This window comes from Balaenoptera acutorostrata, chromosome 7 (assembly GCF_949987535.1).
Source record: "Balaenoptera acutorostrata chromosome 7, mBalAcu1.1, whole genome shotgun sequence".
In the NCBI taxonomy this organism is placed as follows: domain Eukaryota; kingdom Metazoa; phylum Chordata; class Mammalia; order Artiodactyla; family Balaenopteridae; genus Balaenoptera; species Balaenoptera acutorostrata.
The window spans coordinates 70393001-70407973 of NC_080070.1; the positions used below are offsets into that span (position 1 = coordinate 70393001).

Consider the following 14973-nt stretch of genomic DNA (forward strand, 5'->3'; position numbering starts at 1 on the left):
TGTTCAGTGCAGCTCTGTTTACGATAGCCAGGACACAGAAGCAACCTAAGAGTCTCACCTTTTGTACATAATCAGGCACCTCTTCCAGGGTTTCAAATGACGTTTCATTGGGCTTCATCATGTAAAACATCATGCGAATTCCCTGGGAAACCGAAACATCCTGTTGGGCTTCTGGGTTCTTCATCTCTGCCCTTGTCTGACTCCCAGCTGGAGAGTATTTGTGATTCAGTGGTTGAAGCCAGAGGCTGAACAAAGAGGACGAGATGTGCTGCACAGATCAAGCCCTTTGTCAGAGAACAGCTAAAAACAAAGCCCCACAGAGCACAACCAACAGCAGGTTCTGTGTGGAGAGACAGGAAAATACAAGGATCAATCAGGAACGAGTTCAGAGTTCAGGGGACACTGTCCCAGAAACAGCGCACGTTGGGGAGGGGAAGGGGAGGAAGGGCTCCTGCCCAAATCAAGGATAAACAGTGGAGTCTGGCAGCAGGTGGAATAATTTATCATTAAAAAAGGAAAAAGACAAACAAACAAAACCACATGATACCTCCTTGGAAAGGAGAAGGAAAAAAAGTGACAGCAGGTGAAAGTTCGCTCTGAAAAAGTGGGTGGAAATTCAAAACTCGAATCACATGAGGAAAATACATTTTTTTCTCTCCCTTTTGAAATTCACATAGTGTTCAGGTTTGTAGCCTCCCCAAAGAGTCACATTTCATGAAAAGACAAGGTGTTCTAATCTCACTTAATAAGACTAAGCTCAAAAGTCAATAAGCACTGAATATATCTTACTGGTGATTGCCTATATATTTCTGGATATGTATCATGTTAATGTCTGAATGTTTGAAAACCAATTTAGGGGCATGTAGCTTCTTGCATGATTTGCACTGTTTAATGGATCTCAACTATTCACATCTGTATTCTTCTTAGCACTAATGGGGACTCTGAAGAAGCTGTTAAGATGTTGCTGAGAGACCTTATCTCTGTTTTCCAGGAGGAGCATACGTTGACTGTGCCTCTTAGGTAGACTAGAAGGCCCTTAATTGATTGCATCACCAGTCAGTAAGTGGAGCTTTCCTGATTAGCCTCCACCTAGAAAAGCTGTGGTCATGCTTTGGCTACCACCTCATCTTTTAAAAATGTTTATGTAGATTTAATTAGATTATTAATACATGATTGTTTTAGGAGAAATAAGTAGATACTATAGATAAGCAACAAATAAGTTACTACCCAGAGACACTACTAACATTTTGATGTATGTATAATCAGTTCCACTGTCATATGACATACTTGTTGCTAAAAATCACTGCACTATGCAAGTTTGTGCAATAAAAACCATGGGGCTAATGAGAAAAATGGGATTAGAGTGCAATACTCAAAAACATCTTAATGGTCCACAAGGAGAAAAAAATCGGAACCTAATAAAAATGGTAGCACACTTTTACACATGCATGTGTCGACTTAAAAAAAAAAAAGCACAATGTGAGAGCTGCAAGTTAAGTTTTATCTGGGGCAAAATGAGGACTATAGCCCGGGAGGCAACATTTCAGATAGCTCTGAAAAACTGCTCCAAAGAGGTAGGGGGGAAGGTCAGTACATATGTGATTTTGGCGAAGGGGTGTACATGCAATCAAGCACATATTTTTTGTAGAAGGTTTCTGCTAGTCTCGCGATGGTTACTGCTAGTCACGAGGAACAGATGTCGCCATAAAGGATTTTAGTGCTTTTCTAGATATGAGGAGATACAAGAATTGGGCTCATAAAATCGGCTCCTGAAAATATCTAACTATCTGAAGACCTATTTTGCCAGTTTTTCCCAGAGCACAGAGCGCCTCATTTCTGCTCTCCACCCTGAGCTCCTTTCATGGGGTGTTGAAAGTCAGCAGCTGCAGCAACACATGATTTAATCCTTGTAGAGGCAGATGGCAAGTGCCAATGGCAAGTGCCAATTTGTAGTTGACACGTTATATGGTGAAGAAATGCATAAATACTACAATAACTATGGTATTTCATCTTGAAAAAGACCTGACCTGACCTTTGTTCGTGGAAGCGGGCCTTGGAAGAGTTGCAGATTGTGAGTTACTGTGGAGTATGGGAGGAGGCTTATCTGAAATCATACAGAAAGTTGTAAAACCAGAGGTCAGGATACCATAGTTCATAACACATAGGTAGACTGGGGACACTGGTAGATGTTTAAGGTGCATGCAGATGCGTGCATTTTGTGTCTTCCTAAGCCTTTCTGTTTAGTTGGGTGCTACCTTTAGCATTCACCTGGAATTTATCCCTGACAAAATCACATACAAACATAGATGGCACGCTCAAATTATTCCGTAATATATTAATCCTGTTGAAACAAATTTGTACTTTCAAAATATTGCAGAACTGACTGTACTTTCAGGGGATTCCCATTACAAATGAATACATATGGACATACATATTTAATGAAAGTGATTGTATTACACACAATATTTTATTACCTGCTTTAAAAATTCTTTGCAAGTACGAATATTATGCATCATGGGAGAAAAAAAATCCAAACATAGAGGTATATAAAGTAAAAAGTAGGAGCACACCTTCCCCTCAAAAAATACATACATGCCTCCCTTCAACTTCTCACTAACAACTTATCTTGGAGGGTATTTTGTCATAACTGTTTTTCACTATAAATGTTCATTGTTATCATCATTATTATTATCATCATTTAACACTTAAACACACACACATTGATTTTTTTAAACTGACCATATTAAATAAAGATATAGCAACTTTCCTTCTTGAAGTCAACAACTTGTCAGGAAAATTCTTCCACTCCATATATGGTGATACAACATTTTTCTTTTTTTACTGGCTGCACTGCTGTGTGCGTATTCCAAGCAGGCAAACAAAATTATTTAAAGTATTTAAAGTAGAGAACTTTAATGCAAAGAATTAATTACAGAGATGATGAAAGAAGTAAAAAGCCAAGTGGGAATAAAGAGGCAATCTAAAGGTTAACATCAATAGGAAGCCACTAGCATCCTTAAACTATAGATGGAAAAAGAGGTTATGTGAGTAGAGCTTGGGGGCTGTGGTCACCCAGGGAAAGTTAGAACCATGATGGGCCTGTCAAGGAAGAGCAGAGAGGGCATGAAAAAAGTACTTCCTGCCAACCAATCTCTCAGCAGTACTTCCCCTTGGCCTAAAGGAGTCCAAAGCCAGGTGAGGGAGGATCCTAGGAAAGGAAGTCTGCAGGGGGCAGCCCCTGGAGAACACAGCAGGGAAGGAGAAGGGGAGGACTGGATCTAAAGACAAAGTCAACCAAGGGCCAGCACACCATCATAACTTACTTAACTGTTTCTCCATTGTTGTGCAATTAAATGTAGTCTTGCAGTTGGGCTAATAAGTTTAATGCAGCAATGAACATCACAGTGTAAATATCTTGTACACTTGTGCACATTTTCGAATTAGATTTCTAGTGGAATTACGTTGTTGAAGGCTTTATAAAATTTATATTTTGATAGCCATGCCAACTTCACCTCCAAAATTGCATTTCCCTCTTGCTAACACTGGCTACTATGAATCTTTTACAGTTTTTAGCCAATTGATTGGTGAAAAACGACATCTTGCTTTAATTTGCATTTCCCCAGTGACTTTGAAAATCTTTTCAATACATTTATTAGCCATTTGTTTTTCTTTGTGTGTGATTTACTTTTTAATACATGTTGCACATGATTTTATTAGATTGTCTTTTTGTATTGATTTATGGGCTATTTCTAGTCTATATATGTATATATTTCTCTCATCTATGTGGTAAATGTTCTCTCATTTTTTATTTTAACTTTGCTATAAATATGTTGTCATACAGTGATTGTAACTGTGCGTGTGCTATTATCTTTTATTTTATTACTTCTGACTTTGGGTCTTGCTTATAAATGTTTTTTTCACCAGAATTCTGTAAAAAAGATGTTTTATATTTTCTTCTAGAATGCTTTCTTCTAGGATTTTTAGGCATCATTCCTTTCATCAACTGGAATTTAGTTTTGTAAACGTTATGAAGTCATTATTTCATGTTATATCCTCCCTAACTCCCTTTGATGGATCACAGTTCTTTCCATAACATTAGTTAGAGTCAATACTTTTCATACTATTCTTCTACTTAACTGGACTGTTTCCAGGCTCTCCACTCAGGTCCACTGATGTATGTGTCTATTCTTGTGCTGGTACCATGCTGTCTTAATTACTGTATTATCGTAATAAGTTCTGGTAACTTGTAGAACAATTGCTCATTTATGAATATTGTTTTTCAGAAATTGTAAACTTTTTTTTTTCACATTTGCTCTCATGAATCTATTAAGACTAAACTTGAAGGAATTCTATTGGTATTTTACTGGGACTTCACTAAATTCATGATTGATTTGGAAGCACTGACAGCACAGGCATTCAGTAAACTTGTCTGGAACAAATGAATCTATATACTACAATCATTTAAACTTAACTCTGTATTTAAATGATGCTAATTCTCACTACCAATCTTTGTATTCCTTATTTTCTCCATTCTTTTTTTTTTTTGTACTGGCTTAGACTGCAAAGTTTTCTTTCTTTTTTCCAGAAGTTTACATATATGATTGTATGTTATACTATAATATTTTCTTACCTATATATGTGAGGAGTAACTTAGGTAAATATAAATCTCTAAGTCAAAAATTTGTCCCCCCACAAAAAAAATTCAACAGAGACAAACACTTTCACTGGAAATCCGTCAGGTGAAGCCAAGGTATGTAGAACAGAGGATGTTAAGCCTTTACCTCAACTAGAAAGAGGAAGCCCAAGATAGTTCCAAGTGGCTTTCTGCCCAAATATCTCAGTCAGAACTTCCTAGTCAATGGGGCCTTGCTGGCAGTCCCTTCTTTAATCCAGTTAAAGTGGAAATGCTTGGGAAGAGCCTGATATGAGTAACAAGCATCTCATGAGAATGCAAGACATGAAAACCTGCTACTCTTAGTGCCCACATTTGCAAATAACTCAGCACAAAAAGCATCGGAAACCTTTTGTAAAGAAAAATCATTTAAAAAACTGATTGGGAACCTCTAGTGACATTGATAACTGTCCATTCCTATTGATATTAGGAACCTCTAGTGATATTGATAACAAAGAGAAATCACAGTAATTTAAACAGGGAAATTATAAAGAATTGTCAGCTATAATTGTGAATTGGAATAATGACAGAGTGACCAATAAAATTTAAGGGAACTAGAAAGAGCATAGAAATAGCAGATGAAAGGGGCAGGCAGTACCTCTAGGGCTGGACTAAGGAACTTGCCAGAAATTGTATTGGAGGAGGACAAGACTGCTGGTTGACCCACTAGCTTTGACCCAACTGGAGGCACTCGGAGGCCCCTCACCTCCTCCCCTGTCCTTGGAATACATATACCTTCTGCCCACCCTTCCCACAGCTGGAGCCATTTTCAAGGACACAGTCTTGAGAGAACAATGTGTTGTTGAAACATCTGGACTGACTAGTGACTGAACCAGTCAAGACCTCATATAAACTTTTAAGATTCTGGCAGATGGGTGCAGAGATCTACTTGTTCTGTGGCTGCCGCAGACAAGCCTTGTATGCAAGTTTTCTTGCCTGTTAAACCTGCCACCTCCCAATCTGGAGTGGCCTCTTTCTTTGGTCTCCCCTTGCCCTCCGTGTATGGGGGACAGTTTCAGATTTCACCTGGGAAGTTTCCAAGGATTCAAACCAACAAATCTGCCCTCTAGGATGACTAAGAAAGCTCTTTACCAGGGGTATCTCACCAAGGCACTTCCCTACAAAACCACCTGAGGGGGTAAAGGGGCTGGCTTCCAAGCATTGCAGGAACTGGGCACTGGAGAATCCCGATGCTGCACGGTGTTGTGTGGTACTGCCAAGTGAGCACAAGAAACCAGAGAGGAAAACCTTTTCCTTCAACAATGACTGTGCAGGGCCCACTCCTGGCAAAGCCTAATGTTATGTCAGCTAGACACGACCAATATTTAAGGGCTCAGATCCATTTTTGCAGATCAGGCAACAAAGTGTGAACTTGGATACAAGAAGCAATACCTTATAACTAACACTAAACATAACACTCTTTAGTAATTATAAAAAGTCTTCCTCATCATAGCCTCTTATGCACGTGACAGAGTTTCAATGTTCATGAAATTATAAATCACATAAAAACAATTTTCTAAGAGGTGTTCATTGTAAGAGAAGGGGAGGGGGAGAGTTTCTATGTAGAGCTCTGTATTTTCTTTTAGTATTTAACATTTCAGATTAATATGAAGTCTGAGTTCAACTTGACTTTTTTTTTTCCCTAGGTTAGCCATTTCTGCCTCTTGAATGTTCATAGAATACTTTTATGCCCTTGAAATTAAATCATTTTGGTGTGTTGTTTCTTTGATAGGAATATGTTAAAGAGGTAAACCTCCTTAAACCTCAGATTCTAATCTTCCTTTCCCTTAAGGAAATTTTCTGTAATTGTATTTTTGGCTATTATTTCTATTCCATTTTTAAAATACTTATTCACAAATGTGATTTATCTGTTTAGCAGATCACATTTGTCTTTCACATACATATATTGTCTCTGACCACTTTCATCTTTTATTTTCTAATGTGCTCTGATTTGCTCAAGTTTATGCTTTAGGTGTATTTTTCTTCACTGTTTCTTTTTTCCTTCTGGTTCTACTTTAAATTCTACAGTAACATTATTTGTTTTCTTAAATCCTTTCCTTAACTCTCTTAGTATTTCTATTATGTCTATTTCTTATCATATAATATATTTTTTCTTCAGATTTATTTCCTATTTAACTTCTTCATGTGCATAAAACAGTGCTGCCTAAAATTCTTCTTAATTACCTGGGGATGGTAATACTCAGGATACTCAAAAGGATGCCCTTCATCTACTTTTGGCAATCTCTTTCTGTGGCCTCATCCCCAATTTGTTTATCTTTGAATGGGTACAGGTCTTTTTGTGCTTCTTTTCCCCAAGAAAACACATGTGGATGATTATTCCCTGGTACTATATCTTCAGGCCTATGTGGCATTTTGGAGATTAGGTTTATCTTATTAATTCAACCCGGAGGGGGGCGAGGAGGAGCTCTGAATACGACAAGTCTCCACCAGTCTCTGCCTGTTTTTTCAGCCAGTGGGAACTGCTGTAGTGGTGGCCAGCTTTCCTCATCTTGACTCTCTTCTTGACCTATATTACTTGTCATACAAAAAGACCATTTAAGGTATTTTTCCTGTAATTTCTCTTTATTGAGGCTGGAGTGTCCATGGCCCATCATGAAGGGCTTCCAGTCAGAAACCTTGTCTTTTGATTTTGGACAATTTGACACCTGGGAAAAATAAGAATTTGTTTATGGAAAAGGTTCTCAGCATTTGGGTTCTCTCTTTTGTGAGAAATTCTATACTCCCCTCCACCCTAGATGATCCCATCCTCCTCTGCTGTCTTTGGCACCAAAGGCCAAAATGACTCCAATTAGACTGAGTCAATCTTAGCCGTAGTTCTCACCACCAGTCCTGACCACATGCAGATTACAGGGTGCATCCACCACAACGGAGGGATCAAACTCTGCTTTTGCAAAACTGGGTTGGAGAAGTAGCTTATTGTGTAGTCATCTTTCTATTAAGTGTTAAAAATCACACATTAAGTAGAACTTCAATGTGGATGCAAGAAAGGAGACCCTCATTTTTTTCTTGGTGCTACCACAATTTTATCCCTCTGAATAAGGGGATATTTAGTTTGCCATTTACTCTAGAACTGATGAAGTCCTTTCTCTCCTATATTAATTTGCTAAAGCTGCCTTAACACAATGTCATAGATTTAGTGGCTTAACCAACATAAATTTATTTTCTCACAGTTCTGGAGGCTGGAAGTCCAAGATCAATGTGTTGGCAGGTTTGGTTTCTTCTGATGCCTCTCTCCTTGGCTTGTAGATGGATGTCTTTTCACCATGTCCTCATATGGCCTTTCCTTTGTGTACACACATACTTGTTGTTTCTCTTATTCTTATAAGACCACCAGTCCTATCGGATTAGGGCTCCACCCATAAGACATCATTTAACCTTAGCTACTGCTGTAAAGGCCCTATATCCAAATACAGTCATATTGGGAGGAAAGACTTCAATATATGAATTTTGAGGAGTCATAATTCAGTCGATAACACCTCTTCATATATCCTTCTTTTTAGTCATTTGAGTGAATTTCTGGAATTAGACTGGAAACATGCTCTTATATCACCCTCTTTAAAAGTTTATTTTTCTAAAATAAAAGCAATATAAGTTCACTGTAGAAATATAGAAAAATGCAGAACATGCTTAAGAAAAAAAGTAAACCATCATAATCCCACTAATCAAATTAGAGACTCATTAACATTTTAACATATCAATACATCTTATGTTTAAGGTTTTTTCAGGGACATTATTTTACATAAATGAGTTCACACTATGCATAATTTTAGGTCCACCTTTTTAAAATTTGGAAGTCACACGATGAATGACAAAGTCTCAAAATGGAAGATGTCTTGGTCTTTGAGTCGCTACTTGGAGGAGAGCTAGCCATCAATCAGAACATTCTGTAAGCAAAATTTATAATTATAATGTGTTTTGTGTTTCATTTATTATTATCTGAGGCTAATGGTGGCCTAACCAATATAGACAAAAAGGCATTGGAGGGTTTTGATCAGAAGAATCACATAATCTGACATCAGTCTGGTTTCTATGTGAGGAATAGGCTTTAGAGGAGGAGAATGAAAGCAAGGGAGTGTTCAGAAGTGATTGATATAGTCCAGGAACTACACGCGGGTGACTTACACTAGGAAGGTTTCAGTGGAAGTAGTGAGAAGTGGAAAGATTCTGGATACATTTTGATTATAAAGCTGACAAGGACTTCCCTGGTGGCACACTGGTTAAGAATCCGCCTGCCAGCACAGGGGACACGGGTTCAAGCCCTGGTCCGGGAAGATCTCACATGCCGCGGAGCAACTAAGCCCATGTGCCACAACTACTGAGCCTGCTCTCTAGAGCCCATGAGCCACAACTACTGAGCCCGCATGCCACAACTACTGAAGCCCACGTGCTTAGAGCCCATGCTCCGCAACAATAGAAGCCACCACAATGAGAAGCCCACGCACTGCAACGAAGAATAGCCCCCACTCTCCACAACTAGAGAAAACCCAAGTGCTCCAACAAAGACCCAATGCAGCCAAAAATAAAAACAAATTAATTAATTTTTTAAAAAAGCTGACAAGGTTTACTAACAGACTGGATAAGGGAACAGGCATGGTTTCAAAACTTTGGTTTAAGTAGATGAAAGAATGGAGTGGTTATTAACTACAATGGACAAACTGGGGGATTTGGCTTTAAACATGGTATGAGATGGCTACAGACATCTAAGTGGAGATGGCTGTAGCAATTGGATATATAAATCTGAAGTTCAAAGCTCAAAATAGGAGAATTAGTTATGAATAGAAAGGAAAAAGGACTGACAAGAATAGAATACCTACAAGCCAAATGTAAGAATGATTTCCATATATAGATTTTTCAACCGTGTTCATATGCATAAAAAATACTCATTTTTAATTTGAAAATCATGTCTACTATATTTATTTGCATGACAAAATTTTTATAGTTCAAATAGAGAAAACAAAAAATATTATAATTTGCACATTATTATGAATAATCTCATTATGGAAGTAACTGAAAGGCTATATCATGTTCCTATGTTAAATATTAGTAAGCATATCTTTTTTTTTTTCGAATATTAACAGTCTCATTTTCAGCTGCTAGAATGTCCAGTGTAGTTTTTTTTTTTAATTTTTGAATTTTATTAAATTTTTTTTTATACAGCAGGTTCTTATTAGTCATCAATTGTATACACATCAGTGTATACATGTCAATCTCAATCACCCAATTCATCACACCACCACCCCCACCCCCCCCGCCACTTTCCCCCCTTGGTGTCCATACGTTTGTTCTCTACAACTGTGTCTCAATTTCTGCCCTGCAAACAGGTTCATCTGTACCATTTTTCTAGGTTCCATATATGCGTGAATATACGATATTTGTTTTTCTCTTTCTGACTTACTTCACTCTGTATGACAGTCTCTAGATCCATCCACGTCTCAATAAATGACCCAATTTTGTTCCTTTTTATGGATGAGTAATATTCCATTGTATATATGTACAACAACTTCTTCATCCATTCGTCTGTCGTTGGGCATTTAGGTTGCTTCCATGACCTGGCTATTGTACATAGTGCTGCAGTGAACACTGGGGTGCATGTGTCTTATTGAATTATGGTTTTCTCTGGGTATACGCCCAGTAGTGGGATTGTTGGATCATATGGTAATTCTATTTTTAGTTTTCTAAGGAACCTCCATACTGTTCTCCATAGTGGCTGTATCAATTTACATTCCCACCAACAGTGCAAGAGGGTTCCCTTTTCACCACACCCTCTCCAGCACTTGTTGTTTGTAGATTTTCTGATGATGCCCATTCTAACTGGTGTGAGGTGATACCTCATTGTAGTTTGCATTTCTCTAATAATTAGTGATGTTGAGCAGCGTTTCATGTGCCTCTTGGCCATCTGTATGTCTTCTTTGGAGAAATGTCTATTTAGGTCTTCTGCCCATTTTTGGATTGGGTTGTTGTTTTTCTAATATTGAGCTGCATGAGCTGTTTATATATTTTGGAGATTAATCCTTTGTCCGTTGATTAGTTTGCAAATATTTTCTCTCATTCTGAGGGTTGTCTTTTGGTCTTGTTTATGGTTTCCTTTGCTGTGCAAAAGCTTTGAAGTTTCATTAGGTCCCATTTGTTTATTTTTGTTTTTATTTCCATTACTCTAGGAGGTGTATCAAAAAAGATCTTGCTGTGATTTATGTCATAGAGTGTTCTGCCTATGTTTTCCTCTAAGAGTTTTATAGTGCCAGGTCTTACATTTAGGTGTCTAATCCATTTTGAGTTTATTTTTGTGTATGGTGTTAGGGAGTGTTCTAATTTCATTCTTTTACATGTAGGTGTCCAGTTTTCCCAGCACCACTTATTGAAGAGACTGTCTTTTCTCCATTGTATATCTTTGCCTCCTTTGTCATAGATTAGTTGACCATAGGTGCGTGGGTTTATCTCTGGGCTTTCAATCTTGTTCCATTGATCTGTGTTTCTGTTTTTGTGCCAGTATCATATTGTCTTGATTACTGTAGCTTTGTAGTATAGTCTGAGTCAGGGAGTCTGTTTCCTCCGGCTCCGTTTTTTTCCCTCAAGACTGCTTTGGCTATTCGGGGTCTTTTGTGTCTCCATACAAATTTTAAGATTTTTTGTTCTAGTTCTGTAAAAAATGCCATTGGTAATTTGATAGGGATTGCATCAAATCTGTAGATTGCTTTGGGTAGTAGAGTCATTTTCACAATATTGATTCTTCCAATCCAAGAACATGGTATATCTCTCCATCTGTTGGTATCAGCTTTAATTTCTTTCATCAGTGTCTTATAGTTTTCTGCATACAGGTCTTTTGTCTCCTTAGGTAGGTTTATTCCTAGGTATTTTATTCTTTTTGTTGCAATGGTAAATGGGAGTGTTTCCTTAATTTCTCTTTCAGATTTTTTATCATTAGTGTATAGGAATGCAAGAGATTTCTTTGTATTAATTTTGTATCCTGTGACTTTACCAAATTCATTGATTAGCTCTAGTAGTTCTCTGGTGGCATCTTTAGGATTCTTTATGTATAGTATCATGTCATCTGCAAACAGTGACACTTTTACTTCTTCTTTTCCAAGTTGTATTCCTTTTATTTCTTTTTCTTCTCTGATGGTCATGGTTAGGACTTCCAAAACTATGTCGAATAATAGTGGTGAGAGTGGACATCCTTGTCTTGTTCTTGATCTTAGAGGAAATGCTTTCAGTTTGAGAATGATGTTTGCTGTGGGTTTGTCATATATGGCTTTTATTATGTTGAGGTAGGTTCCCTCTATGCCCACTTTCTGGAGAGTTTTTATCATAAACGGGTGTTGAACTTTGTCAGAAGCTTTTTCTGCATCTATTGAGATGATCATATGGTTTTTATTCTTCAATTTATTAATATGGTGTGTCACGTTGATTGATTTGCGTATATTGAAGAATCCTTGCATCCCTTGGGTAAATCCCACTTTATCATGGTCTATGATACTTTTTTTTTTAAAGGAATTCCTTTATTTTTATTATTTATTTATTTATTTTTAGCTGTGTTGGGTCTTCGTTTCTGTGCAAGGGCTTTCTCTAGTTGCGGCAAGCAGGGGCCACTCTTCATTGCGGTGTGCGGGCCTCTCACTATCGCGGCCTCTGTTGTTGCGGAGCACAGGATCCAGATGCGCAGGCTCAGTAGTTGTGGCTCCCGGGCCTAGTTGCTCTGCGGCATGTGGGATCTTCCCAGACCAGGGCTCGAACCCGCATCCCCTGCATTGGCAAGCAGACTCTCAACCACTGCGCCACCAGGGAAGCCCTATGATCCTTTAAATGTGTTGTTGGATTCTGTTTGCTAGTATTTGGTTGAGGATTTTTGCATCTATATTCATCAGTGATATTGGTCTATAATTTTCTTTTTTTGTAGTATCTTTGTCTTGTTTTGGTATCAGGGTGATGGTGGCCTCATAGAACGAGTTTGGGAGTGTTCATTCCTCCTCAATTTTTTGGAAGAGTTTGAGAAGGATGGGTGTTAGCTCTTCTCTAAATGTTTGACAGAATTCACTTGTGAAGCCATCTGGTCCTGGACTTCTGTTTCTTGGAAGATTTTTAATCACGGTTTCAATTTCATTACTTATGATTTGGTCTGTTCATATTTTCTATTTCTTCCTGGTTCAATCTTGGAAGGTTATACCTTTCTAAGAATTTGTCCATTTCTTCCAGGTTGTCCATTTTATTGGCATAGATTTGCTTGTGTTAGTCTCTTACGATGCTTTGTGTTTCTGCAGTGTCTGTTTTAACTTCTCCTTTTTCATTTCTAATTTTATTGATTTGAGTCTTCTCCCTCTTTTTCTTGATGAGTCTGGCTAATGGCTTATCAATTTTGTTTATCTTCTCAAAGAACAAGCTTTTAGTTTTATTGATCTTTGGTACTGTTTTGTTTCTATTTCATTTATTTCTGCTCTCATCTTTATGATTTCTTTCCTCTGCTAACTTTGGATTTTGTTTGTTCTTCTTGCTCTAGCTTCTTTAGGTGTAAGGTTAGATAGTTTATTTGAGATGTTCCTTGTTTCTTGAGGTAGGCTTGTATAGCTATAAACTTTCCTCTTAGAACTGCTTTTGCTGCATTCCATAGGTTTTGGATCATCGTGTTTTCATTGTCATTTGTCTCTAGGTATTTTTTGATTTCCTCTTTGATTTCTTCAGTGATCTCTTGGTTATTCAGTAACGTATTGTTTAGCCTCCAAGTGTTTGTATTTTTTACGTTTTTTTCCCTGTAATTAATTTCTAATCTCATAGTGTTTTGGTCAGAAAAGATGCTTGATATGATTTCAATTTTCTTAAATTTACTGAGGCTTGATTTGTGACCCAAGATGTGATCTATCCTGGAGAATGTTCCATGCGCACTTGAGAAAAAAGTGTAATCTGCTGTTTTTGGATGGAATGTCCTATAAATATCAATTAAATCTGTCTGGTCTATTGTGTCATTGAAAGCTTCTGTTTCTTTATTTATTTTCATTTTGGATGATCTGTCCATTGGTGTAAGTGAGGTGTTAAAGTCCCCCACTATTGTGTTACTGCCAATTTCCTCTTTTATAGCTGTTAGCAGTTGCCTTAGGTATTGAGGTGCTCCTATGTGGGGTACATATATATTTATAATTCTTATATCTTCTCCTTGGATTGATCCCTTGATCATTATGTAACTTCCTTCCTTGTCTCTTGTAACAGTTTTTATTTTAAAGTCTATTTTATCTGATAGGAGTATTGCTACTCCAGCTTTCTTTTGATTTCCATGTGCATGGAATATCTTTTTCCATCCCCTCACTTTCAGTCTGTATGTGTCCCTAGGTCTGATGTGGGTCTCTTGTAGACAGCATATAGATGGGTCTTGTTTTTGTATCTATTCAGCAAGCCTGTGTCTTTTAGTTGGAGCATTTAATCCATTCACGTTTAAGGTAATTATCGATATGTATGTTCCTATAACCATTTTCTTAATTGTTTTGGGTTTGTTTTTGTAGGTCCTTTTCTTCTCTTGTGTTTCCCACTTAGAGAAGTTCCTTTAGCATTTGTTGTAGAGCTGGTTTGGTGGTGCTGAATTCTCTTAGCTTTGGCTTGTCTGTAAAGCTTTTGATTTCCCCATTGAATCTGAATGAGATCCTTGCCAGGTAGAGTAATCTTAGTTGTAGGCTCTTCCCTTTCATCACTTTAAGTATATCATGCCACTCCCTTCTGGCTTGTAGAGTTTCTGCTGAGAAATCAGTTGTTAACCTTATGAGAGTTCCCTTGTATGTTATTTGTCTTTTTTCCTTTGCTGCTTTCAATAATTTTTCTTTGTCTTTAATTTTTGCCAATTTGATTACTAAGTGTCTCGGCCTGTTTCTCCTTGGGTTTATCCTGTATGGGACTCTCTGTGGTTCCTGGACTTTGGTGGCTATTTCTTTTCCCATATTAAGGAAGTTTTTGACTATAATCTCTTCAAATATTTTCTCAGGTCCTTTCTCTCGTCTTCTCCTTCTGGGACCCCTATAATGCGAATGTTGTTGCGTTTCATGTTGTCCCAGAGGTCTCTTAGGCTGTCTTCATTTCTTTTTCATTCTTTTTTCTTTATTCTGTTCCACAGCAGTCAATTCCACTGTTCTGTCTTCCAGGTCACTTATCCGTTCTTCTGCCTCAGTTATTCTGCTATTGATTCCTTCTAGTGTAGTTTTCATTTCAGTTATTGTAGTGTTCATCTCTGTTTGTTTGTTCTTTAATTCTTCTAGGTCTTTGTTAAACATTTCTTGCATCTTCTCGATCTTCGCCTCCATTTTTTT

At 37.6% G+C, this 14973-nt stretch overlaps 1 protein-coding gene across 1 annotated transcript in view; it reads right to left on the reverse strand.

The window, feature by feature from the left end:
* AGMO (alkylglycerol monooxygenase) overlaps positions 1–14973 on the reverse strand; it is a 377145-nt gene that overhangs the window by 323968 nt on the left and 38204 nt on the right. The window contains exon 2 of the mRNA XM_007164886.2: positions 59–340. Coding sequence (XP_007164948.1) covers positions 59–184 — 126 coding nt within the window. The 5' untranslated portion in view covers positions 185–340. The remainder of the gene's footprint in view (positions 1–58; positions 341–14973) is intronic.